The sequence below is a fragment of the Strix uralensis genome, chromosome 8 (assembly GCF_047716275.1).
Source record: "Strix uralensis isolate ZFMK-TIS-50842 chromosome 8, bStrUra1, whole genome shotgun sequence".
NCBI classification, from domain to species: Eukaryota; Metazoa; Chordata; class Aves; order Strigiformes; family Strigidae; genus Strix; species Strix uralensis.
This window is the reverse complement of record NC_133979.1, coordinates 18,069,588-18,097,411: the sequence shown is the minus strand read 5'-3', so window position 1 is coordinate 18,097,411 and position 27,824 is coordinate 18,069,588. Positions and strand designations below refer to the sequence as shown.

Sequence of the window (27,824 nt, the reverse complement as noted above, 5' to 3'; positions counted from 1 at the left end):
CTGAGACCTTGCAGTGAGGATGTAGCAATGGTTTTCTTATATTTAAAGAAAATAATAAATTCTGTCCCTTTGAGCCTGGCAGTTACCTACTCAGCAGACCCAGAGCAGAGATGCTGCAGTCAAGTGGGCAAAGAAACTGCCTCATGGGTAGCATCACCTTCAAAACACAGGTGAGAGGTGCAGCTCTGTCCCTCTCACTCCTGCACTGCAGAGCATCACGTGCCTCGGAAGAGGGACATACAGGGGTAAATGAGGTTGCAGATCACTTCAGCTTCCTAAAGTTACTCTTTGCTGATGGGATTATTTCGTTTTGTGGTTTAGTTTGCAACTTGTTCTGGATTTATAAAAATCTCATTTAGCTTGTTCCTAAGGGTAACCTTGCGACTGTACTGAAGTTCTGTGCTTCTTTAACTACTTTCTTCTCTCTGCTTACAGCAAGGAAACAGGATGCCACAGCTTTGCCAAAATATTTTACTAAATAAATAGAACTGCAGGCAGTCTCCACAAGCCAGTCTAACAGTGCCTCATGACCCCAGCTGGCAAGAGACAAGGGTTACATTTAAATTCAATTTTAATTCAGCAAAACATCAACACTTATTTACCACAGTCCATAAAATTCATGTGACAAAATACCTCCGACAGACAGCTTCGTAGCCCTCTTACTCTAGCCATGTGAAAGCACAACAAATCAAGTCAGCACATGTTCTGCAGTATCACAGCAGACTGGCAGCAACACAGGCACTAGCAAGTGACTCCTTGCCGAAATCTCTGAGTGCTCTGGGGCTCTCAGTGCATCTGGCAGTCCTAAATTCATTTGCCACCTTCTCTCTTGTTCCTGGGGGACCTTCCAGTTGTCTGAAGTAGCTAAGGATCCACCTTTAGTATAACCTATACATTGCAGCTTTGTAAAGGGACATGGTCACACATGTCTCATTTGGCCCGTTGACATTGGTTTTGAAGGAAGCACCATCTTGCCATTACTGTTTTCAACACCCATGCTACTGCCACCTTGCCACATCAAGGATGCTGCTGGATGTGCTACCCAGACCCCACAGTTTAGGTGCAACTTCATAAGCCTTGGCAGCAGAGGAGAGGATGGGCTGATAAAACCATGCTTGATAGCAGAATGGTTCAAGCTTGCCTGCAATATAGGTGTTTTACTTCACACCCTGGGATTGCACACCTTGCCAGTGCTGCCCATGGTAGTACTGGGGAATCTGGCCCTGGCCAAAAGCCATTAAACCCCACTGGCCATGATGGTTGCACTCCTTGAGGTGATTGTATTTGTTTTCTCATTGGAAGCAAAACCTCTGGGCACACTTAGTCCCTCCCTGGCCTGGGACAGGTGGAGGAAGCCCTGCTCAGAGGCCCAGCTCCATTTCGGGCCTGGTCACCTGCAGACAGCCCACATGTAAGGACACAGCATGGCCCTGCCAACCACCACAAGCAGCCTCAGTTTACTTGTCAGAGCCAAAGCTGTCAGTCACAGCCCAGTCACAACACGGCCTATTTCCTATCGAGACAGCAATAAAAACACAACTTCTCTGCCAGTACAACCTCCTTCAGACGTGTGCCTGGAGCTAGAGGACTGGAGTGAGGTCCTCATGCTGGTCTGGTCTTCCTTATGTGGAACCTCTAGGGCCACTGCCATCCATCTCACGTCTGCCAAACCTCACATCCCCCTGCGGCACGCCAGCCCTCTCTGATGACAGTGGGGACGATGCACGTCCAGCCCAGATTTCTCCGTCAGGTCCTCTGCACCCAGCGCTACAGACAAGAGCATGATGAAGGGCAGGACATGTGATGGGAAACTGGGAGCTGAGCCTGAGGTGTGCAAGCGCCCATGGGTGGAGGTGGATCTGCAGAGACCTGCCATGCCGAGCCGCCCCGCCGGCGGGACACTGCCTGCCCGGCCCTGCCCTGGCTCTGCCCCAGTGCGGAGGAGGCCGAGGTGCTCGTCCTTGCCCTCCCTGCAGACCTGCTCCTGCCTCCACGCTCCTGCAGCAGCCCCGGCCTTCACCCGTGGGCCACTGGTCCCATGCACCCACTGCTCACGGGGACAGAGGCGGCAGTGTGAAAGACCTGCACCCTTGGCATGAGGGGTATTCCTGAGGCAGTCACAGAAAAAAAAAAGAGAGAAACAGAAACTGCTTCTTCTTCATCTGAATCTTCAGGGCTTCATGTACACTCCAAAGCAGAAGAGAGGACAGACATGCAGTTTTCTTACCACTGCCCACACTATTGAATGCAGTATATGAAGACATACAAGCAAACCATCATGGTTATTGGGAATTCCCAGTAGCTATTTGGTGTGAAGTGAAGGACAAACTGGCCCTAGTGTTGCTGCTTGCTGGCGAGCAGATGACATAGCCACTGGTAGGATTGTGCCCTGGGAGCCCCCCAGGCTGTGGGGTGGGGGTTTCTCAGGGCAGAGTTTATGCTCCGGTTAACTCCTGCTCCCCAGGAAAACAGAAGAGGTTTGTTGGGGCTCAGCTAACTTGGGCCGTGAACTTCTCCTGCCACCAGCACACTTAATAAAGAGGGTGACATCTGCTCCAGCAGCGTGATCTCATTGCCCCAGGGATCCCCGCATTGGTTTCGCCTGTTGTTCCCATCCCGCTGGGTGCGGCCTCGAGATGGTATCTCCTGTGGGGCTGGTGGGAAGGAGCAGGGCAGCGAGGAGCAGACCAGCTCTCCCAGCCCTCCGCATCTTTGCAGGGAACAGCCCAGAGCTTAAAAGCAGGCACCGTCAGCAAGGCTTCCTCTACTCCTCCGCAAGGCCTGCCATGCCCCAGGGGCAGTGTGTCCCCAGTGCCAGATCCCTGACAGGGCTTATCGAGAGGCAAAGCTGATTCGGGCTGCTGTGCTTGTCACTCCCCTCCTCTCCCTGGGACCACAAGAACCAGAGAGGAGCATTTCTTGCTCCATCTTGGCAGGCCAACATTGTCTTGGTATAAAAAAACCAAAACTGAAACACGTCATTGCTTCCAACTTAAAGATACAGAGAAAGGAGGAAAATGTCCCATGCCAAACACAGGCAGCATGAGCCCATCGCCTTTGGTCAGGAGATTTATAGGGAGTTACGTCAGATGCAAGGGCGAACAGCATCATTTCCCTTAGCAGTGCAGGCACGCGACCGGGGGAGGCAGGAGCCCTCACGGCCCTGGCTGCCGGCTGCGCGGGGCCAGTGCAGGAGCCTGGGCTGGCAGCGCCCCGGCATCCCCCACGAGCCCTGGCAGAGCACAGGGATCGGAGTGGGGGAGATGCTCCTGCAGGGACGGTTCCTCTGCCGGCTGGCCATTGAGCTGGCTGACAGGGTGAAGGGATGGAAGGAGGTGCACAGGAAGCGAGACCATGTAGCTATAAATCCTGTCAAGTCTAATGATGTTTTTTCAAGCATATTTTCCTGACTTCCCTCCCAAGGGATCAAACCCAAAAGATGGTTATGTTTGATCTTTAGGTAACCCAGAAACAAAATGTTTTCCAAACAAATAATTACATTGCAGTCTGACAATGTTCATTCTTACAAAAGAGCATTTTATTTCCATTTTTTCTGGGTGTACTATATTGCAACGTAACACTACGCAGGTCTATTATCATATTAAGATTCTTGCTACAGAATTAAGAAGTTTGTCCATTTGGTCAAATTTCAAAGTTTTTCCTTGGCATTCTTACAGGACTCGTCAACACTTAAGCACATGAATTATTGGCAGTGCCAGAGATGTGGTATGAGACTTGGAGCAGGCGCTTTCCAACCAGAATTTGCAAAAGTTGTTGGGTGGGCTAGATGCAAGAGGTCAGCACAAAAACCCATCCTAATTGTGACAAAGGGGGAGATGCACATCTCCAGATTTTGATCCCAAAGTAGATTTGCTTTTCAGGCTTAATGTACTATTAAGGTTGTCTTCTTATTTTTGCTGCACTCTTTGTCATCTCTGCTTCTGTTACCAAGGAAGATTTGTATTATTTTTGAGCAGTAATGTAAAATGCCTTGCTTATATTCTGGAATTGTCATACTTGTTAGGCACCTGATTAATCTAAGTAGTTACATAAACTCTTTGTATATATACAAACCAGGCCTAAAGTATTATCCACAAAATGTCCATCCATTCTAAGTCAAATACTATAGGTCACAGAAAAGTCTAGTATGCATTGCATGTGAATATACATATGAGCAGTACATGAATCACTGAGTAAATATGGCACTTTTACATATTTTCCTGGATGTTGTACAGAATTAGGAAACAATCTTCTCTTAGCTGACGCATTTCTAAAATACTGTAATATGGTTTTGGAAAATACACCCCACAGACTACACAGTAAGAAGTTTAGAAAAGTCAACAGTGCAGCTACCTGAGTTTGTTTCATTAAGATTAAGCAATTAACAGTAATGTGATGTTTTATCATTCACTGAGAGCCTGAGGGTTGTCTACCCACAAAAGCCATGCCGCCTAACCCTGCTATAGATAAAACAGCACAGCTCTCCAAGCACATGGCTTGGCAAGATGGTGAACTGACCTAGCAGCTCAGCAGCTCCAAAGTGACTTGTCCCACCTTCTCCTTGCCCAGACTCTGGCTGCAGAATCCTGTTTCCTTGTTACTCCCACCCTAGTGTTCATCCTATCCTTTGGAGAGCTGATGCAGCAGAAAATGAGTCCCTTTTTTTAACTGGCTTAGTTTTCTGCTGGCTTAAAAAGGTTGATTTGTCCTGTGGAGGGATCAGACCAGCACCAGACCAGTAAAGGTACAAGAGAAGCAGCTGGAACGTGTCGGCAGGAATAGGGAGCATGGGAGGAGGAGGGAACTGCCCCGTTTTGGTGGCAGTGAGCTGTTGACTAAGCTGTCTCAGCAGACCAAACCCTTGGAGAAGATACAGTTATTAGCGTGAAAGTGCTTAGACTGGTATAGTTTATTCCTATCAATGTAATAAAGATATGCCAGCACAAGGCACTTTATACTCATGTAACTGTGTCCACATGAGGGGTTGCACTGGTATAAGTACAATCCGTAACAAACAAAACCCCCACATCCCCTTAAGTGATGTATTTACAAAAATGGCATAGAACAAGTCTCCAACCTTCAGTTATGAGGTGTGCATAACTTCTGTTCAGAAAACAGCCACAAACTACACATGAAACAACATTAGACACAAAATAAATTAGGGATGTAAAATGCTACATCTAGGAATATAAAGATTCTTTTAAAAAACTTTAAATGTAATCCCATATTTCAAATCTAAGTAAGAGAACTATACAGCTCCACCAATTACTTGGACACTTTAAACAGTTTACATTCATCAGGGACAACAGCACTTTGGTTTACATAATTAGGTTAATATAAGAAATGAAACATTCCTCTCCCTCACATTACATCAAAGTGAAACACATTTAGAATATATATACTGCCAAGCTGTTCCAATAAGTGCATTCCATACACGAGTAAGAGTAGCTCTCACAATAGCTACATCAGTTATAGGTCTTTAATAGAACTAAATCAAACCCCTTTAAAAAAGCTTGCTTTGATTCCTTCATGCCTGACCCATTTTTGATTAATCACATGGATCTTCTCCAGAACATAGCCAAGCGCAAAAAATAAGTCTGACTTGGTACTGTGGCAAGCCCACATACCAGATTGCATAGCACACCCTGGATTAATGAGGAAATTCTCATCTTAGTTTGTCTCCCCACCTTCATAAGTCAGACTCTTAAAACAACAGTATGCTTTTGTACCAAGCTCAAGAACTCAGATTAACTGTAGCTCCAGACAAGCAACATTTAAGAGCAACCAACCTGACAATCATCAAACAATTATTTTACATAATTTTAAACAGTCAGCAACTCAACCTCTGCAATTTATGAACAGCGTTGCCTCCTAGAGAGAGAAATACTTATTCCTAGATATTCTAGCGAAGCATTTATCCAGTGCCTGCATCTGACTCAAATATGTGTTGTTGGGTAGGATGATCTCCTCGCAGCAAAATATTTTACTATCATATGGTTATTTTTGATTAGCTTAAATTAGCTTTTGAGCAGCACATGAGTTATCATATACCTGCCAAACTTGCCTAAAAGAAAGCAAATGGCTGGATTAAATAAACAACTGAACATGTCTTCAGAGTATAAAGGTCCCAACTTGATGCATAATCATTACAGATTGTTACACTATTTTAAAAAGCAGACTTCCAACTGTACGATTTCTGATTTAATTACTAGCTGGGAGATGAAAACATAGCCTTCATCACCGTACTCTGGTACGTTGAGACTTTTGAGAAGTTAATATATTCATTTAATCTCATTTTTGCAAATCTGCAAATGTTCGTGTACTGAGCTTGGTTATATGATACCCAAGCTCAATTAAGGAGCATATTTGATGCTATTTCCTTGTCAGAAGCTTTACAAACTAAACATGATTGCACTTTTTCTGGGTCCCATTTCTGCAAGGTGCCAAGCATCCCAGTGGGGAAGTGAACTGACTGGGGCAGAGAGCACTTCTTCCCTTGCAGGAAGGGGTGTTTAGTGGAGGATGGGGATTTTTCAAGATAGTGTTTCATCTCACTGGGTTGACGTTTCCAACACAGTGAGTTCATTGCACCCCTTCCATTCAAGTTAGCAGGAAATGGGCAGCCACATCCCTTTGCACTGTTTGGAAAATCTTCACCATGAGTCACTTTGATCCTGACTCCTCTGTGAACTGACCCTACACTTCCTGCACTAGAGAGGAAATGGCAGTCAGTGCCTCTTGCCTGGCATGGACAGCTAGACTGAACTTGCCAGAAGGCCCTGAAGGAGTTCTGCATGCTTCCTTAGACCCGTTAAAATACATAAAGAACCTTTTCTACTTGCTTTGACCATCTGAGAAAACCATGTCATAAATAAAAAAGGATGGTCAACCCAGATCTGATCTTGTTAGATATTGAATGCCTTCTACTGCCACTGAAGAAAAGAGGAAACAAGGCATTCAACACTTGCAGCACCACCTGTTGAAGACCATGTCCTAAGGGATTAACAATAACCAGGAAGACAATATAATCATCTATTACAAATATGCAACCCAAAGCATACAGCTTAAACACAGTTCCCCTGTTGGAATTAGGCAAAGGGAAAAAGAAAAAAATCAGCAGATAAAACCATTTACTTTCACCAGTAAAAATTAAGTTACAGACACCCTTGTCCACAGGGCAAAACAAACTTAAAAAATATCTTAAAACAGTGAAAAAATACGAGAAAATTTTATTTAAAAATATATGTACTCCTTACTCCAAATTTGTTTGTACAGAAAGGATTTGTTTGAAAAAGAAAAAAATAATCACAAATCAAATGCATATTCGGAGTATGCACTTTCTACAGCATATTTGGTAGAAGCGTTATTTCTGTAAAACTGAGTGAGAAGTTAGTTATTCAGCTTTCATTTGTTCCCTGACATCAGAAGGCAACGTTTCAAACAAGGTGTCCTCTACAGTGAAGCCAGTCCGCTTCAGAGCTCTACATTCACCGAGCTCAGGTGGAAGGATTTCAAAGTGATTGCCTTTAATATCCAAGTAGGAGAGGAATACCAAATTACCAATTTTAGGTGAAAGGACTGACAAGTTATTTTTCCCAATTTTCAGAGTCTTGAGCTTTTTGCAAAAGTATAGTTCATCTGGCACGCTCTCCACTTTGTTGCAAGTAATGGAAAAGTATTGTAAACTCTGGAGAACTCCTATTTCAGGTGGGATAAAGCGAATGTCATTGTAAGACAAATCCAAATATCTGATTTTGTTGCATAGGAATAGGTGGGATGGAAGAACCTCTATTTTGTTATGGCTGAAGGAAAGCCGCTCGAGACTAGTGAGTTTCTTTATATGCTCTGGGATGTACGTTATACTGTTGTACCATAGCTTTAGGATTGTCAGTTTTCGCAGGTGTTGAAAACTTACTATTTCTTCAATGGATTTGAGGTTGTTTTCCTTTAGATCCAATTCCTGAAGACTGAGAAGGCTGAAGACTGCATGAGGTATGCGCTCCAAATCACAATGAACCAATTCCAGCTGTGTCAGGTTGACCATCTTCTTCAGGTTGTTGAGCATCACTAACTTAGTGCCATCATTATGGATGCACAATTTTTGCAGGTGACTTGAAACATCGACTGCAGATTGTGGGATTTTGGACAAATTACTTTTTATGTAAAGAACTTTAAGGCTTTTAAGTTCCCGAAAAGACTCCAGTGTAATGTTTTTGGAAATATCATGACTGAGGGAGCCAATTAAATAGAGCTCTTCCAAATTTCTGAGGCCATACATCCAGTGTGGAAGTTCTCTGATGTCATCAAACTTGACACTCAAGATCTTGAGATTCTCCTTCAGAAACGCCAAGGCGGCGCTGTGGATCTTCACAGAGCACTGGTGCAATGAGAGCTCCTGGAGATTGTCCAACTGTGCAATGGTTGCTGGTATCATTACGTTATTAATTATTTCAAGTTTTAATGACTGCAGCTCAGTAATTTCAAAAACTGTGTCTGGTAACCCAGAGAGCATGAAAAGCTGTAGCTCCAGATGGCTATGGGAGTTCGTCTGTAGCCTCTGTCGCAGTTTATCTGCAGTCCACTCATTGTTTAGGTTCAGCTGTTTCAGCTTATTTTCACTGACTTCAGACAGGAAGACAGCAAACCGCTTGGAATAGAGAGGATCATACTGATCAATCATATGAAGCATAAAAGCAAAGTCATTCTTGACATCTGGAATATCATCAATTCCTGTCTCTTGCCGAACATATTCAAAAGAATATTCTTTCAGTGAACGGTAGAACAACCAGTATAGTGTATAAAGGCATGTGAGGCCATAGATGCTTACAAAGCACAGGTAGCAGTAAGAAAGTTTAGAGAACAGATGTGCCATCGTGTGATTACAGCAAAAATTCTTATATCCTGTCATGTCTTCAATATCAACGTTACAGACAACTGTAAAATTAACTTCTGAGACAAGTGCTGTGTTGTAAGCAATAATAATAAGGAATTTAATTACCTTAAGTACAGTCTGGCGAACGTACATGACATAGAGTATATCACCCTCCTCAACATGCAATCTAAATTTCTTCACCTTTTCAAACAGTGCTTTGGCCTGTTCACCTTCTTTCTTATCTAATGCCCCAGGTGTTCCCTTATCCACAACTAACTTCTCAGGGATTGATTTTAAAGACTGTGTCTTGACCAAAGTGCCTTCAGTGCTTGGCTGGATAGTATTAGACTTGTTTATGTTGTTCTTCCTGTTATCTTTCTCTTCAGAGTCTTCCCCTGACACTTCGGATAAGGCTCTTGTTGTCCAGGGAGAATCAAAACACTTCCCAAGTATTGAAATGAAGTGTTCAATTTTGGAGCTTGATCCAGGGAATTTGAACCAAAAGTTGCTACACAGCATGAAGACCAGTGTGTGTATAAGGACAAGGTATGGGAAATACTTGGCATACCAGTGCAGAGCACGTTCATAGCACACCTGATTTATAAAGCTGTATTGCTGAAGGTCCAAATCAGTCTTCAGTCCTTTCATTTCAACTGTAGCTGGAGGGGTAGATGGCTTGGGTGGAGGAAGGGGGGTTGTATCTGGGATTGTGTTAAACACATTTGAACTATTAGATTGGTTCTGGCAAGGCTGTACACGCTTTGGAAGGCATATTATCTTGTCTTGCATGACCTGAAACACACAAAAAGATATCTTTTAAACTGATGTACAAACAATGGAGGCAGTACCAATGGGTAGCTGCCCTTGGAGTTCCTCCAGCTGCCAGGCATTCCTCCCCACAACCTGGCACTTGGCCCCACAGGCTGTGCTATTATTATTATTATTCCCAACAAGACACTTGTTCTATATGCCAAGAACTAGGTCACCCCGTTTGATCTATGGTTAGCTTTCCATAATTTGAGTAAGAGGAAAAGTGTGGGTAATGCTTCCAGAAAAGACCAGGGATCTCCTGCATTGCTCTCCCCAGAGACAGACTCTTCTTGTCAGGTGTATTCACCTTGGCTAGACGATGTTCAGAGATAGCTAAGGGTTGAAAGCAGCATAACTGCATTGATGTGGATGTACGTTTACACTGTGATGTCTTATCACACTGAAAATGGCTGACAAAGGCCTAACGTGGGCATATCTATGCCAGGACATTATTAATCTTCAGTCTTAATAAAGACAGATAGGAATAATACAGAATGGATGGCATTTATGTGCATGTGCACAGGGACATAGTTTTTATTCAGTTTCTCATACATATGCGTAGAGTCCTTATACCATACACCTGGGGGAAAGAACTAGCTCTGTCTTTCTGTCCTTGAGTCTGTCTATAATGCAAAAAAAAGCAACTTTCTTAATTTGGGCTGACCATCCATGTTGACAAACTGAGGTCAGAGCACCTTTAGGGACCAATCACCTTTGGTTTAACTTGGGATAGCAGTTTGAGTTCGGAGCAAGGCTCCCTATAGGTCTGAATTTAAAATGCTAATCCATGTGATAAACCAAGGAGCTCTTATTATTTGCCCTGAACAACTAACTGCAATTAGCTCAAACTAAGAATGTGTCTGTAGTGTAGATGTATTCTTTGACATCATGGTTGTTGAAAGCACTAAATATAGGGTCTACAACAAGAACTACCAAAATCAGATCCTCCTTGATGATCCACCCTGGTGCAGGGAGATGCTGACATGAGACCACATGTGTTTTGAAAATATCAGTGCCATAACTGTTGACACGTCAAAAACTCCTGCAGTTAATCTTTGTCTGTTCTGATATACACTCTTACTTACACCCTGGATTCATGCCTCTGGTAATAAGTTGGAATTAAAAAAAGTCATCTATTTTTTGCAGTGTTTCCACATATTGTCTTCCAGTGTGCTTCATCCAATCAAGCAGGTAAAAATAACAGATGTTCTACTTCGTGTGCTTAAGCAAACACTTAGTTACTAATGAAAAATTCAACTCTATATGAAGATATTTTTAAACATGGACATAATTTCTTTTCAACTAAAAATACTTGAAAACAGAGAATACAGGCAAAACTACAGTTGATTTCATGTGAAAATCGGGGCACAGTATGTGAAAATCTTGGGCCATGTGAGTGAGCAAATTCCCCTGAAATATGAGCTCTGTCAATGTGTCTCTTTAGCTACATTTCTAAGTCATGCCAAGAAACATGAGATCCATGTTTGAACTAGTACTTTAACTTTCTATTTTTGTGGAGTCCATCCCAAACAGTACTTCCCATTTCCTTTCAGATTTTGGCTCTTTAGCAAAATGTAACTTACAGTGATTGACAGTAATGTCAATTGTTTATGTGTAAGCATCCTCAGAGATGTTTTGGAATGGAAGAGGCATAATATCAGTTGTGGGTGGTGTTAATAAAATAAGCACATTCATTTCAAATCTGTTTGAAGCATAATGACAGAAAGAATATTAACATTTGCCAAAGAAAACCATAAATTACAAAATTACATTTTTCAAACTTTTAAACAGAAAAATAGTAACAAATAACTTAAGTTGAAGTTTTGTTATGCCAAACTGTGGTGAAAACAGGCATTCAGGCACAAGCCAAACCAACAGCTCTTATCTTAGCTGGCACTGCCCCATCGACTCTAGCGCAACTCTGCTGATTTACAGCTGCTCTAAGTCTGGTCTGTGTTATTTGATGTTGCTACCTAAACAGTTATAATCCTGGCACCAGAAAATTTTTGCTTGGTTCATGGTGAACCCAAGAGATAAAACAAGACATGACACCATCCTTCCAAGGACCTTCCTCATTTGTGGTGTTTTTTCAGCACCCCTGAGAGCACCTGCCTCCCTTCTGTCCCATTTGATTTACCTGTAATGTGCACCCAAACACACCAATCATCAGCATGGCGACGGAAAGATAGTCCGTGAACACATCCCACCATGGCTTCAGCACCCTGAATGCCGGCTGCTGCTCCGAAAACTGGCGAAACTCAGTCACGGGAATCATCGTCCTGCAAAAGAGCAAGGCCAGCGCTCAGTCTCCTGCAGCACATATCCATCCGTCTGTGCGAGCAAGTACTTCTGTGAGGTTTGAAAAAAACTGCTCTGGAAATGAAACTCCCAGAATGTAGCATAAAAGTTCCCAGCTACCACCCAAGCAGTCTCTCTGGCACCCCACCACACAAAAGGGATGCTCATGCTGCCCCCCTGCAGCTCCTGTGAGGAAGGGAAAGCAGGACCAGGGTCCTGTCAATGCAGGCAGGCAAATCCCTCTCTGCACTGACTCCAGCCGTATCTGATGGGTCAACAAGGCCTTCTGAATCCCTGAAAATCACCCCGTTCTGTAGGTAGAGACATTCGGCTTTATACACATTAGCCTTGATCTCAAAGGTCTGGGCTAAAATGCTTGTCCTGCGCTCATATTTCACAGGCTCTTTTAGCTATCATGTTTGACTCACTTCCATTTTGTTCACAGTGGTTTCAGGGATGCTTTGGAATATTTGTGTGCATACTCACTGCAGTTTTAAATCTACTGTGTCTTGAGTGGAACTTGCTAAAGTGCTTTACCTAACCAAAACTACAGGCAGATCAAGGGCTTTATCTTCACCTCAGATTGTCTAGGCTTACATCATCACTTCCTCTGAAAAATCAGTCAACACATGAGCATGTACAGGCAAAGCAACTGATTTTAAAGCCTACAGCATATTGTGTAACTGAAACCCTGGGATCAAACCAGTATTGAAACTCCCCAGTAAGTTACGATGGAAAGATAAATTCACATGGGAATGTAACAAAAATACTCCCAAGAGCAATTGGGAGGCAAATTCATCCTTTAACTAATGTCATAAATGCTCACCACAGTCACTTTATATCACAGTAATATTGGAAGGGCTTATAATCCTGATTCAGCTGCGCACTGGGACCCATTAGTGTGGGTTTGGTGCCATCCAGCTGTGCACAGGCTTAGCGATAAGCACACACTTGCAAACACACTGCCCAGGGACTTAAGGGATTCCATTTATTCAGAGCTGGGGATCCAGCCGGGAAGGATTCAGGCCCTAACAGCTGCAATTCATCGCAAGCATACAGCCATCCCACAAATTTATAACTGACTCCCACTACAGTGGCCACACTCGCATGGAAAGATGCTCACTTTGACATCTTCTCAGGGACTGCTGTGCCTCTGCTTGCCCAGCTGATCCTCAGGAGGTACTGCAGTCCCCAAAGGCACAAGGTGATGTCTGTAAATGAACCTGGGTTAGTAGCTAGGCTAGCGTTTTGCAGCTTTCTGAGTGAGTAGCATAAAACTTAACCCTTGTTCCCTGCTACCCTGTCCTCTTGCAACCCTTCCGTGTTGCTTTAAGCACTACTTGACCAGGCAGGAGAATCTTTCTCCCAGCCCTCTCTCTTGTCTTTCTAAAAGCTGTCTCCAGGATGCACACTACAATGCCAGATGAAATGGCACACACCTCTCACATGGCTGGTGATCCCCAAGAGGAAGGCAGGCTGCCCTCTGCAGCACTTGCAAATTAATAGACCATCAGTGAAAACGATGGCAATGCAAGCCTGACTTCACACAGCCGGGTTGGAGGCTCAGCAGTGACCATGCCAACAGGCCTGAATTGCTGCAGTGGTGGCGAAGGAATGCAGCATCCATTATCAAATTGCAGGCAGCCAGGAGCCACAATTCTGATTTTTGTGTGCCTGTCTTGCAAATGCTCAGAAGACGTGTCAGGGAAGATACACCTCTACAGCAGAGAAAAGATCAGGTAATTGCTGGGACAAACCTTTGTTGCCTTTCACTTTTCTTTTAGGAATACTGGTGGAAAAAATGGATCTCATAAATTAGAGGTGCCCCATGTAGCTTTAAGTACATGCCCAGCACTCCTTCGGGTGAACCCGGGGAGAGGAAACCCTCCACTGGCAGCTCCCAGTGGCGCCTGAGCTGAAGAATATCACGCACTGATCTCTCTTTCATATGCACGTGCATTTCACCGCCATAGGTAAGGAATTACCCTCATCTTTTTTATTGCTACATAAAATGTAGGTGACTGGCAGTAGCTGCTGGTAAGCTTAAAAAAGTAATTTTTCTATCAAGCATTGAAAAACACAGAAAATTCTTAAAGGAATACACTAATACAAATGTTAGCTAATTGGTTGCCATGCAACAGTCCTGCTCAAAGCTTTGTAACACATACACTGCTGTCGCCTCAGGTTTTGAGGCCAGTTAGCTGACTGGAATGCTATCAGTACACCCAAGAATACATATCAACAGATTGCTTTAAAATCATGATATTTTCTTCTCCCCCTCCCCCCGCTTTAATAATGGCTTATGAGTGCTTTTTCACACTCTGATGCCACAACCTCTAGAGGTCCTTTTTGTAAGGTTTTTCCAAAAGTATAGATGATTTGAGAGTCAGGTAAGCCAGAATCATGTTTCCTACAGTGGAGACTCTTGAGAAAACATGAGTGCTCACATGCACCAAAACATGTGGAGACCCAATTCTCACCGGTTATACGTCTAAGCAATGCTGTGGATCTGAGCCATGGCATTATGAAAGTTGGCAGTACTGAAACAGGGGCAGCGCCTGACAGCAGATGGGATGGGAAACTATCTTGCAAATTACTGTGCGGGGACAGCTTTCAAGACCAGAAATTAATTTGGCAGTTGCATTCGATAGGTTTCATTCTGTATTTTAGGGGTCTTTGTTGTGTTATATATTTGCTTTATTTCTTCTAAGTGATGTGTGGGGAATTTAGATGAAGGCAGACAGTTTCTGGCACCACCAATACATGCTGCTCTGATCCCTTGTTCCCTTTAGAGGCTGCTGTTTGCATAGTGTGACTCCTCATTAGTAGAGTGCACATACTGTTACTCTGGTTAATGGGCCAAGCAGAGGGAGACCTGCATACAGAAAGCCTATCTGAGCCATGCTAGAAAAGCCATCTCTCAGAAGGGAAGGTTGCAGTCCAACACCAGACATCAAAATCTGTCTGCCACTTATGGGTTTTTTTAATTGTTAAAAAAGGAAAACAAATGTTAGTGAATGATGGCAATAGTACTGCCCATAATAATGGTAAATAAACCAACAATAAATAATGACAGACAATATTTTTTAACTTCAGGAAAAGACAATCACAAGAAGTTTTAAATGGAGATTGTACATGAAGAAGTGGGATAACCGTTTTCTAACATCCTCTGGAGAAACCCTACTGCTTCTCACTGTGTTGCACTAGCAATAAAGAGAAAATGCTAGAAAGAAGTGCAGAGAAACTTAGGCTTACCCGCACTGCTGGTATCTGCACGCAGAACAGAATGACAGGAAACTGCTTTTTATTTGTTTCCCTCTTCCCTCTAGCTTCTTTTCCATTCTGGCCTATCCAGTGACTGAAAGGACATCTATTAGCAGTGGCTCTGAGGCCTCAAAAAAGACACAGCAGGTTCACGTGGCTCAGAGCAATCCTGAAAAGCCCCTCCTGGCCATGGCCAGAGTCCGGCTCTTCCCCATTGCTACACCCAAAGCCGCACTGCTGCCAGACTCATTTATAACCACGCACAAACCAGGTCTGTACAAAATAAACTGATTCAGTCAATTATGAATTTAAACAAATAAGAACAGGGATGCTAAAAAGTCACACTGCAGCCCAAATCACAGCAATCTCTGGGACAGCACACTGCCTACTGTAGATTCTTATCTCTTCTTATAACAAGGAGATAGAAGAAAAGGAGTTCAACATTTCAGCTGGTGAAAACTAAGACAGCGTTACTAATTTCAGGTCACTCACATTCAAAATGCTATTTAATGGCACAATACATCGTAGCTGAAATGTGGAGTCTGACTTATGTTAAATACTATTCTAACTTTCTTTAGGAAATACTGAATTCTAAATATTGGATAATTTTTTCAATTATAATTTTTTCTCTCTTGCATTTCTAATAATCCTTATTTTCTAGAGAAAAGAAAACAATATATGAGATAAATCATCTGGTATTCAGCTACCAGAAGGAAATAAAAGAGGAACTTGGATTAAAAAAACCATACTGGCTGTTAAGCAGTGCTGCAGAAAAGAGTTGAGGGTTTGCCAGATTAAATAAAAACCAAAAAACTACACCCCCACAAATAAAAACAAAAACTTACTAAAACTAAGGGGAGAGAAATTAGTAGGGTTTTCTGTCATTATTTTAAAATTTCTAGGAAGTATAGAAAACTTGATGAGTGAAAATGAATATGTGATAATAAGATGAAATACTGGAATCCAGGTACAAGGAAGAAAAACTAACTACAGGAATCAGCTAATGTATGGGAGATTAGGAGTGAGACACAACGACTTAATGTGACCTAAAAGAGCTAAGGAGAATAAATAGATCCAAGTCAGAGAGGAAAGTATTGGAAACAAATTAGACTTAATAAATCAAGAGATTGAATCAAAGGATGATTGTGAAATGGCCACACCATGGAGCAAACCAGCTTCTCAGCAACTGGCCTTCATCAGAGGGAATAAAGGAAAGCAGTGGGGACAGTTCGGAAGTAATGACGGCTCTTGCCAGTGCAGCTAAAGAGAAAAACGAGTATGTTTTACAAATCAGGCAATCCACATGACCGTGTACTGCAGAATATAAAGGAACTTAATTAATTAACTTCCTGTCCACTGGCGGCTCAGAAGATGCTCAGGCGGGCAGCCCGGGGGGTTTCTGGGCAGGGACCGCCTTTGCAGCACTGATGCCCCGGGGGCTGAGCGGCAGAACCTCTGCCACCAGCTCTGTGTCAGCAGGGCTCCTGTGTGAACAGGCACAGATGCTGACGAGCACAGTTTCCAGCTGTAGCTGCAGCTACCCTACCTCCACCAGCAACAGCACCCCAATGGACCAGCCCTCCCCAGCCATGGCACAGTGTTCCCAGGCTGGCACTGCCCACTGCCAGGGCTCTTCTGGTGCTATCTGTCACAGCACAGCCAGCAAAGCCCCAGGAGCAAGCCCCGACCTCAGCTGAATGCTTCGCAAGTAGGCACTGTGAGCTGCTCCCCGCGGCTTCGTGTCCACTGAACTTCTGTGACCTGCCTTGCAGCAGCGCACGAGGGACCCCAGTCAGAGACGGGGCCCACCATGCCAGATGGGCAGATGCTTGGGGACATAAAAGCTTGTACACTCGACCTGTCTGAGATGTGTGTGATATAGCCCCTCATCAAGCTGTATTCATCTTGCACCTTGAGAGATGCTTTATAAAGAAAAAGCATATTAATACTCAGAGAAGTGCCCCTCTGGTATAACCCCAAACAAAACTGCTTTTGGCTTCTAGCAGCTGCCAGGTCCCACGCTCCAGTTATTGCTAGGTGATGGTTGCTATTTTTAAGCAGATTCTCACAGAGTACTTCATTCATTTTATGGAGTGTAACTGTGTGGCTTGACACCAGCCCTCAGCAGAACCAGAGGGTATGCTGCTGGAGAGTGCTCTGTTACCGATGAAAACTGCCATGCCGCTCCCACTCTGCCCCACCTCAGCTTTCAAGGCACAGATCATACAGACACTGCAATTAAAAAAAGCACATTGAGTGAAACAGAAAGAAATAACTGGGAGGCCCTGCCCTTATCTCACCTGTTGGCAGGTCCACTAGCGCGCATTCCTGACTGAGGCAGACCCCCAGCAGCTCCCACCACTGCCCCCCTCTGTGTAAGATGGCCACCAGGCTGCCTGCACCATGCTGTTGGGAAAGCTGCCAACTGGTCTGTGCCCTTCCACAGGCAATGCTCGATGTTACCCGTTGACATCAGCCAGCCTGTGCCCCCGCTATGCCCTCCTTGCTCAGCAAAGCCCAAAGGCCTGTCCCCACGCTTTGCTGACCCTCATGCAACAGAGAAGCGGCGTCACTGATGCTTCATGTGCTGTAGGCGGGAGACCAGGACTTGCCAGAGCTGTGTTTGCCGAGCTACAGGTGTTACTCACCAGAAGTCAAGCTCTCTGTTATTTTATTCTTCCAGTAGTGGTTACTCAATCATCTTGTCATGCATTGAAGCAACTGCTGTCATCCACCGCTTGTTTTAGGGGAACTACCACAGCTGCAGAGCAGAATCAGGCCCCCTGGGTGCCAGACAGGCAATTAACATCCAGAATTTATTGGTTTGGTAGTGGCAGGGTATGAAAAACACACCAGAGGGAAAAAGGAGGAGGAATGTAGCAGGAAGGGAGGGACAATGTTGCAGAAATAGTGACGTTTACAACTAGGAACCATAAAATGTTGGTGAGGTTTCTTAAACTGACTAAAAAAGATGTTTAAACGATTAGCCAGCTGACATTTATCCACATTTCCCTGACATCTCATCAACCTTCCTCAGATGCAGGATCAGCACCACCACCTCCTGACAGAGGCACAGTGTCCAAGCAAGTCCCAGATGCTATGGACATGGCCCTGACCCCCTCCCCAAGGGAAGGAGCCTTCCCCTTGGTGTGGGGGACCTTGGGCTGGTGGCCGCAGGGCCACAACCGCAGCCCAGCTGAGTACGCTGGGAAGGGTCAAGGTTGAGATGTCCTCAAGGGACAATTCAGACTGGGACTGCCTGGTCTTTCACATCAGAGATCTACTGAAAGGAGAAAGTACTGGGCAAGGCAAAACCCGCCTTCCTGGCTGTTTTAAACATACTGCATGTGGTAGGATAAATTATGAAATGCCTTTTGGGAATAGTGCTGCAAGTAGGTCTCTGGGTTGGTTCCCATACATGATTTATTGCATATTCATCTTCATTAAAGGAACAGAGCACAGCACATATTTAACACACAACGAGCTTGTGACCTGATAGCAGGGACTCAGCAGAGCCCAAGTGCTGCAGGCCACGTGTGCATGGGCTGCACTCCAGTGGGTTTTGCTTTACACAGGACATGGCACTGCTCACCCTGAACACCACAGCCTGCTGCTCTTGGTTGTAAACATTTGTTACACTGCATAAATACCACAAAGTTGCTTTTCAGGTGGTTCCCTGCTGTCTGCCCTTGGACACCTTGGGCCAGGAGCTGAAGTTCAGCTAAAGTGTTCCTCAGCAAAGGGCCTGAGGCTGCACTGAAAAGCAGAATTTTGCATCCTTATTTTGCCTGACTGAGAACTGCACACCGAGGCAGTTAAATATGCAGAGATAAGGGAGTTTTGCAGTCAGGTTCATGGTGTTATTAAAATACCCAATTTAAACAAAATCACTGGCCTGTGCAGAGCCCCAAGGACTTAGGGCCACAGTCTCCTCTAGCCGGGACCGATAGGCACAGCCTGGCATGAAAATGGCTTGGTACTACCATCATCAGTCATATTTTCTGTTGATTATAACTTTGTCAAACTTGTATTTTTGGGTGGGATTGGGTCCCAAAATGACCGTAAGGAAAAACCTGTCTAATTTAAAACAAAATTTAAATTATGATCTAGCCAGGAATTGTTCAAACCATTGCTAGAAACAAGCAATGTTAGGGGAACAACATTGAACTATGCATACTACAAAACTTATGTTCTTCTTATTTTAAACATTCTAGATCCCCCATGCCCCAAAACTTGGCCTGTGTATCAGGGATGCAGTTTTTACTGAAGTGTGAACAGCTGCCCACAGCTGGCTAATTTAGAAACCTTTGGAAACTGTGGGTTTGCATGTGTCCTTTGATCTCAGCAGCTGAACATTTCATCTCCAGCACGTGTCTAGGAGCCCCTCACAGCTCCTGGCACTGCCCATGCTGGCACCACAGATCACAGATAACAAACTTGCTTCACTTCATCACCTAACCAGGAGAGGACTAAAAGTGAACCCAGGGACAAGGCACCAAGTCTGGAAAAGTGAGATTAGACTAAGGGGGAAATAAGATGATAAGGGCTAGAATTAGAAGCTCCTAATTCCCGAGAGGTTGGTGTTCCATCCTTATCTGTGTATTCTCTCACACATTGTACACACAGTGAAATCATGTCTGAACTACCCTGACATTCAGTTTTGTTAATTATCTTGCTCTGTGTTTCACTGACCAAAACCGCCAGCATTTTGGTAAGTGTAGGTGCTTGGTCAGTTCCTATGCAACATACAATAATACCTCCGCTACTAACTTCTCCCTGTATTTGAGGCATTTCAGGAGACCAGTTTCCCTGCTAAGCTTACAGACATTGGTGTTTCCTGTAATATAAAATTTAATAAATAAATAAATCTGTTGAGAATTTTTAGTTGGAAAAACTACTTTGAATGCTGGCTGTTTGGGAGTATAGCAAAAAAGTATCACATGTTGCCACTTTTTGAAACATGACAGGTTACTTTTTGCTCCATTGACTGTAGGGGAGATTTTCATAGGAAGAAATGCCATCATTCTGAAGTAAGAAATACAAACAAATGATGCTGTTGCTTAAACATAAATCCCACGCTAAAGAACTGGAAGGCCATTGAAAACAAACCATTTGCATCCAAACAGTTACTTTTAAAAGTCCATGTGTTTACTGTATTTTCAAACAAATTCATGTTCTTGGGGCTGAGGCTGGCGAGGAAATGTGGCCGGGAGGGACAACAGAGCATGAGTCAGGAGTCCCCAGTGGGACCTGGCCACGGGCTCCCTGTGCTCCTGCTTTGGGCATGCCACATCGACCCACCACGCTGCTGCTTCTCCAGCTGCAAAACAGAAAGGTAATTCTTTGCTACCTTTGGTGAGAAATATGAATGAATAGTACTACAAAATCATAACATACTGCTTTTTCCAGTTCTCTGCAATGGTAGAGTCTAAACTGATAGCATGTCAAAACCTTCCTGCAAAGCCACTGGAGTTAATTTGATTTCACACTCCACATTACCAAAATTACGTGTCACAGTTGGTACTGGTTTGCAATCTTGGGAGCAGAAAAAACACAATCAGCCCACAGAAGACATTACTCCAGCACCAACAATTTGGTGGTCCTACAAGACCCGTGCAGTTTTCACAGGGGCTACCCCAGCATTGATGCGGATGCAGGCTGGCCATGACTGGGCTGTCCCCTGCGTGACAGCCATTCAGCGTAGAAACGGGGTTTCATTTCCAGATGTGCTGACCGGAGAAGGCTAGGCTGTGCCACCTGAACTCCCGCACAGTCACAACCCAAGTACTAGAAAACTGCCCTCCATTATGCCAACTGCCACAACCGAGCTTCCCCAGTGCCCCAGCTCTGCAGGTACGTGACTGTGGCCAAGACTCTAGTAAATCACTGGGGATTTAGTTGCTCAAGAAAATTGAAAAGGGTGGAACTTCCATAAACTTGCTGAACACCTAGACCTTTTTCATTCTTTTCCCTCTGAGTTACTGAGGCCCGCACTGGAAGCATCCAGCGTACATTTAGGTTTCAGCTGCCTCTCTGCCTAACAGCCAGGAGGGAGCGTGGCAGATTCAGAGGCAGCAGTGAATCCCCTGCTCTGCTGCCGGGACTGTCAGTACCATCCACTGTGGCAGCAGAAGCTCAAAGGCCTGAATCCAGAATTTAGAGGAGATATAAGGGACGTAAAGAGGACACATGAAGGATGCAAACAGGAAGTAACTTTAGTAAACTGCATTTCAAAATATATGCTGCAATTTCCACCTACACATACAGTAAGTACTGCTTTGGCGATGGATCCCAGACAATAACCTTGTTGTTTGTTTCGACTGAGTCATAGTACTTTTTCATGTATTACACACCAAAAAGACTTCCTATTGTCAGCAGCTCTTTGACTTTGACTTGGTTGAACTGGAGACAAAAAAAATGTTCAGGGCCAGATTCTGCCAGATAAAGTCTCAGTGAAATCAACAGGAGTTCTTTCTGTACCAAGCACATAGGCCTGTGTGGAGATTTGGCTTTGCTGAGCTATTTGTTCAAATCTAAAGAGAAGTACACTCTACACATTTCCATGTCAAAGACTACTTCAAAGGCAATACTGACCATTTCTCAGCTCTGGGAGTAACATTCTTAGTTTATCAGGGCTATCACTCAAGCTGCCAGCCCTCTTTCCAGAGCTGCAAAATGTTCTTAATGCGAGTGAAAACCTCTAACAGCAAAGCAAAGCAAAGCACTGAGCAAGAAACTATCTAGTAAGTGGTATTTTAGTACTCCTGAAATATGTCTAAATAATTGAGAAAAGTAAACTCACATCAAGTTTTAATCAAAGTTATAGCAGGTTTTCCACAATCACTTATTTAACATACTCAGATATGAAGACAGAAACAATGCTGTAGAATGTCATAGGACAGACAATATTACACAAACCAGTGCCATTCATTGTCAAAGGAACAGTCAGGGGCCTCAGGCTAATACAAGTGCTCATAATAAAAAATGTTCAGCTGATATAATTAAAAATTAATTCCTAATTGGGACAGGAACCACAAAGAGTCCATTCTGAGTCTTAAGCAGCTCAACCATCTGAAAAGTTAGTTAAAAAGTTTTTATGCAGTGATTGAGCCAAAAACATTAAAGAAATGCCTGTTTTCACAATTTGTGAAAGGATCTTTTCTGCTCCCACTTGCATGCTACACAAGAGAGCTTTCTAAACTTTGCGATAGTCTCATAAAACATGGATCTCAAAATGCCTGGATAAACATACAGGTATTCTGAAACACAGCTGATGAATTTTCTTCCCCCAGACCATCCTTTGTGACAAAAATACCCAGCAATAAAAATAAAGCTCATAGTCTCATCCATACTCCTGAAAGGATAAGAAAGACTAACAGAGATTCAAGCACATAAAATAGATGTGATCTATACATACTCGAAGATAAACACGAACAGCTGCAGAATCAGAATTGCTATTCACATGACTTTTAAATATCATAAACTTCAGAGATGTGGAAAACCAGAACTATCTGCCTAAATTCTCTATTGGACTTCTTCAGCGCAGTGTCCATCCCATGGCCCACCAAAGCTGGATTAGCTCTAAACTTGTTCCACCAAAAATTCTGTTCCTGCATCAAACAAAAAGAAAAGGTGTTTCCATCAAGCCTAAACTTTGTGAGATCAAAGCAGTTGCTGGGTGGGGGTGGTCTGACCACACTATAGCAGGTGTGCAGGTCTTTGAAATTATGTTGTCATGGGTAAATGATGGCAAGAGCAAATACTCTTTTTAATCACATTATACTTAACAAAGGACTTTTCCAATAGTATTGTCTGTGAACACCCATCTTGCTCTGTAAGCTTGCATGAAAACTACCTACCCCTGAGAGAGCTCATCAAGGACTCGCATCAACTGGAAAAGGAGATCTCTAACAGCGCTCGCTGAGAACACCAAACCTGCTTTCTGACAGCAACCTCCACTTCTGAGCTGTTGCATTCTGCTAAATCACACGTATATCAGGATCTTCCACCACTGCACACACAGGGCAGGGCTTGACCTGTGCTCTACTTCACCATATGCTCCAGAGCAAGCAATTAATCCAAGCTCTCACCTTGGTTTCCGTGATGAGTAAATAAAATTGGAGATGTTCTAAGCACTTCAGCAGTCTTATTGCTATCTTGTTGAATTTTGGATTCCCATCAATACAAAATCAGTATGTCCTATTGCCACTGAAGGGAGACGTGAGCTAGCGTCTCCATTTTCAGCAGATCATAGTTGAGCCCAGGATTTTAAGTTGGTATAAAAGGCTGGATGCTGCTCATCTGAAAGTCAATGGAAAAGTTTAAGTTTACTCTGACAGAAAGAGAAATGGATTTTTTAATGCTACTCTACAGGACCAAGTGTTTTCACCTATGCTGGTTCAAATTCAGTGGAACTTTGTACACTTGCCGTGACAGCGGCATTAGCAACTTTCCATGGAGAACGGTGCCATTCTGTGCTTCAGGGGAGGCCTTTGTTTTACTTTTAAAACCAAGAAAAAACATGCACTGTATCTTAATGCAGAATTCTCCCAAACAAATGGAAAATGTGCAAAGCACATACACAGCACTATCCTACCTTTTAAGAATCTGACCTGATCAAACACTAGATTGTTTATCAGTGCTCTATGGGAGATAGAAACAGACCGGACACAACCTCCATACTGGGACAAATGCCAAAAAAAATCATCCTGGTCCAAGCCTACGACTCTCTGGATGATACAGTTGTAAAGTTTATGGTGTGTCTGATTAGCTGCGTGTGTCAGGCACTAAAATGTAAAATGAATACAGTGCAGGAAAGCTGATCCAGGGTCTGTCAGGTTTAAAGACAGGTCTAAGACGCTTTGCCTGCCTGGGGATGGGAAGACAGTGATGCCTCTCTTGTGTTATGAGTGAAAGCAATGGAGCAAATGGCATAGTCACACACGCCCAAGAAGGTGAATCAAACCTAGTATCTTCCTAGAAGGGAAAGAGATCTTCGAAACACAAACCCCAACAAAAGTCATTGCACTATAGCTTGAAATTGCATCAGAGTTTTGTCGCACAAGATTCCTGGGCAAACAGCTAAAGGATGAAGAAGAGAGTAAAGTTTCCAGTATGTTGAGCATGTGAAATCCAACACTTGTTAACATTCTTCTGTCAAATCATTCTGGAAGGAGAATGGCTTCTTTGCTTTACTAAGTAAGGTTTTAAGAGAAGCGTTTTGGGGTTCTCTTTTTGTTTTTTCTGAGGTAAATTGTTTCACTTTCAGGGTTTTCTTTAATATATAGCCCCTCCCCTGCCCTTCACAGCTCTGTGACAATGCAGAGAGTATATTTTCACTAAATTTTCTCAAAGAGGGAAAAATCCTGTAAAATTAAACTCTAGCTCCTGTTATTGTGAATTGTTTGGACAATAATTGAAATTTTTTTTTTACTTCCCGCAGCATTCAAAAAGGCTTGGGCTGGGAAGTGCCTTTCTGGTGGTGAATACCGGCCACTTCAACCAGTTGCAACAGAGGTCAATGGACAATCAGGGGAACTGCTCCTCCCAGCACTCTGACCCAATTCATTATGTTGGGTCTTACTGTGTCCTCACTCTGGTGCTAAGGCCACCTGAATATTGTTTAACCCTCTCTATTGCCCAGCCCGGATGCTGCCCCCCTCCCAGTCAGAGCCCCTTATTGTGGGCCTCAAAAGACAGATACTGAGGTGGGATGCGGCTGCCTCAGGAAATCAACTTGAACTGGTACAGGAACTGATTGCAAGATAGCACCAAGCTCTGAGCCAAAGAACTTGTGTGAAGAATTCAGCAGTTTCTGATTTTGTTCTTCACTGACAACCAGTACTGGCTTTTCTCAACACCGGGCATACAAAGTAGCTAGATTTTTAGGCTTTCCATCAGAAAGTTTCTTTCTAAAACTGCTTACAAGAGTAAACAATAACAAAAACCTCACAGAAAGTTATATTACAGTAAAACCTCCGGTGGGGCCTGTTAGTATTGAGACTGGAAGAAAACAGCATCACGGCTGCCACACATTTAGCAAATTCAGAATGCAACTGGAAAAGGAAATGATTCAGAAACCACAGGTGCTCAGCACCAGGCTGCTGTGCCTCGCTGGCAGCCCCTGGGCACAGGCACTTGCGAGACAGCGGGAATCCAAGGCCAGGTTAAAATTAAGGATCAGCTCGGAACAGTGCTCAGCCCAACTCTTGGTGCTGATCTGCACCACCACAGGGGCAAACAGGCATTTCCAGGAGAGTGAGCCCAGGGGAGTGAGTGCTACCCTCCTGACTGCTTGCATAGTGCCAAAAAGAAAAGTAAAAGCAGGTCTAATACAGCGGGGGGAGGGGAAATCTGCTACTTGGTTGAATTAGGAAGGGAGATATTTTTGGTTTATTATTTATTTCCAGCGTTGCCATCTTTTTCTCCACTATCTTGCAAAGCACCTTTCTGCCTGTCCAGTTTTTTACAGCATCATTAAGTCTACAGTGCTCTATGGGAGCAAACATGTACATGTGTGTCTTCAAACAGTGCAGTTCATAATACTGAGTCTTTCCTCACAGGAAGTACTTATTCCAAAAGTAAAAAATTTTTAAAAGGCAAGCCATAACTCACATACTTAACTGTGCAATAGAATTCCTGACTTTTAAACATTTTCATCCTAATCGAATTCTAGTACAATACATTCAGCAGTCTTTCATAAGCCTCTCATTTTGCTTGGTCAACTCTTTCCAGTGAACTGGACAAACTGCATTTCGTGAATAATGAACAAAACCGCCCATCACACTGCGACAAGGCAGAGCTGGTTTTAAACAGATTTCAAATCAGGATTGGGGTTTTTTGGTTTGGTTTGGGTTTTTTTAAATCTCTTCGAAAACAGAGCCATCAATGCCTCCGGCGGGGCTGCGCTCCCCCCGCGACCCGGCGGTAGGGAACCGCCAGGACCCGCTGGGGCCGGAGGCGCCGCGCAGCCCCGCGGAGGCTCCGCGCTCCCCGCACCCTCTCTGCCCGCCGGCGGGCGCGGTGGGAGCGCGGCTGAACCGCCGCCTCCCCGTCATGCGGGTCGGTTTGGGGTCCTTTTTTTCGGGGAAAACACCGCCAAGGGCTTCCCTCGAGCCGCCCGTCTCCACGGTGACTGCGGTGACTGTTCCGCCTCCCCCCGCTCCCCGCCGACCTCGCTCCCGGGAAGCCCCGCTTGGCTCCGGGCCGCCGCCCCGCGGGGCACCCTCGGGGCCGCCCGAGCGCCGCGGCCCGGCACCGGGGAGGGCGGGGGGGGGGGGGGGGCGCCCAGCGCGGCAGGGGATGGGGTGAGGTGGGATGGGGCGGGGGGGGGACTCCCGCAGCCGCTTCCCGCGCCCCTCCGCGGGGGAGCAGACGGCGGCGATCCCGGATAAAGTTTGGCTCCCCCGGCGCTGCCCAGGGACGGGGGCGGCACCGCCGATGCCGCCAGCGGGCCGGGCCGGGCCGGGCCGGGCCGGGTCTCTCCCCTCCGCGGGGGCGCGGCGCCGGGCCCCGCGGCGGCTCCGTCCCCGCGCGGCCCCCCCGGAGCCCCCTCCCCGCGGTGATGCCCCGACCGCGGCGCGGGCAGCGGCGGGCCCGGGGAGGGGCGGCCCGGGCGCGGCAGCACCTACCTGGTGCGCGTCCGGGCGGGGGTCGCGGGGTCACGGGCGGCGGCGGCCGGGCGGGAGCGCGATCATGCCGCGGTGCTGTGCGGGGCTGAGCGCGGCGGGCAGGGCCGGGCCGGGCCGGGCCGCGCTGGGCGGGGCGGGGCGGGGCCGCCTGCAGCCGCGCTCCGCCCGCCGTCGCTCCGCCCAGCCGCCGCCGCGGGGCCACGTCTCCGGTCTGACGCAGGCGGCGGCGGCCGGGGGGGCGCCGGTGGGGCCGGGGCGGGCAGCCCCCGCTGGCGGCGGCGCTCCGGGCGGGCGAGAGAGACAGCCGCGCTTCGCCCGCCCCCGCTCCCCCGCCCGGCAGGCCGCTAACGGTAACCGGCAGCCGCGGCCCGCGGGGGGGCCGTCAGGCAGAACTGCGAGGCGGGGGCCGCCTGAACAACGGCGGCATCAGCGCCAGTCGGTGCGGCGGGCAGCGATCGGGGCGGAGGGGAGCCGCGAGTGGCTGTCCCCGCGCCGCGGCGGGGGGCTGACCGCAGAAACTGCCACGGAGAGACCTCGACCTCGGCGCGCAGCGCCCTGGAAAGGCTGTAAAGAGACCAGGCTGGAAAGCGCCTGGGAGTGCATTAACAATAGAAAAGCCTCTCAAAGAGTGACAATTGGAAACACAAACTTCTGGCCCAGCAGTTCAAAAAGCGCAGACTGAAAACTGCTGCTGAAAGAAACCACACATTTGAAGGGACTTTTCGTCCAACACTTCCAAGAAAGATTTCAATCTCTGGCAGAACGAAGAGATGGGACAAATTCTGCATCAGAGGGAGATACTTGCCCTCTGGGGACTTGCCCCTAACCTTAGGGATAGTGTGTGTATCCCCTTGGGGACAGTAGAGATACATACACAAAGAAACACAAATATATAAGCCCACTGGGGGGGGGGGGGGAGTTAATGGAAACAGATACAACATAAGGCATCA

The 27,824-nt window shown here is 45.6% G+C and overlaps 1 protein-coding gene across 2 annotated transcripts; it reads right to left on the bottom strand.

The window, feature by feature from the left end:
- Window positions 1–3,516: 3,516 nt before the first annotated feature.
- Window positions 3,517–26,972, bottom strand: LRRC8C (leucine rich repeat containing 8 VRAC subunit C). Of its 2 annotated transcripts, XM_074876456.1 has the most exons (4): window positions 26,875–26,970; window positions 23,335–23,545; window positions 11,820–11,961; window positions 3,517–9,664 (listed from the first exon to the last, which is right to left on the bottom strand). In XM_074876456.1, the coding sequence occupies exons 3-4, from the start codon at window positions 11,955–11,957 to the stop codon at window positions 7,394–7,396; spliced, it is 2,409 nt and encodes an 802-aa protein (XP_074732557.1). In that variant the 5' UTR covers window positions 11,958–11,961; window positions 23,335–23,545; window positions 26,875–26,970; the 3' UTR covers window positions 3,517–7,393. The 2 variants fall into 2 exon arrangements, with proteins under 2 accessions (XP_074732557.1, XP_074732556.1); XM_074876455.1 differs by lacking the exon at window positions 23,335–23,545 and having other exon boundaries at window positions 26,875–26,972.
- Window positions 26,973–27,824: the final 852 nt, after the last annotated feature.

Coding starts and splice junctions, on each gene's coding strand:
- LRRC8C (XM_074876455.1), bottom strand. CDS start 11,957: ATGATTCCCGTGACTGAGTTTCGCCAGTTTTCGGAGCAGCAGCCGGCA. Junction 9,665..11,819: donor TGTTTGGGTGCACATTACAG/GTAAATCAAATG, acceptor TGTGTGTTTCAG/GTCATGCAAGACAAGATAAT.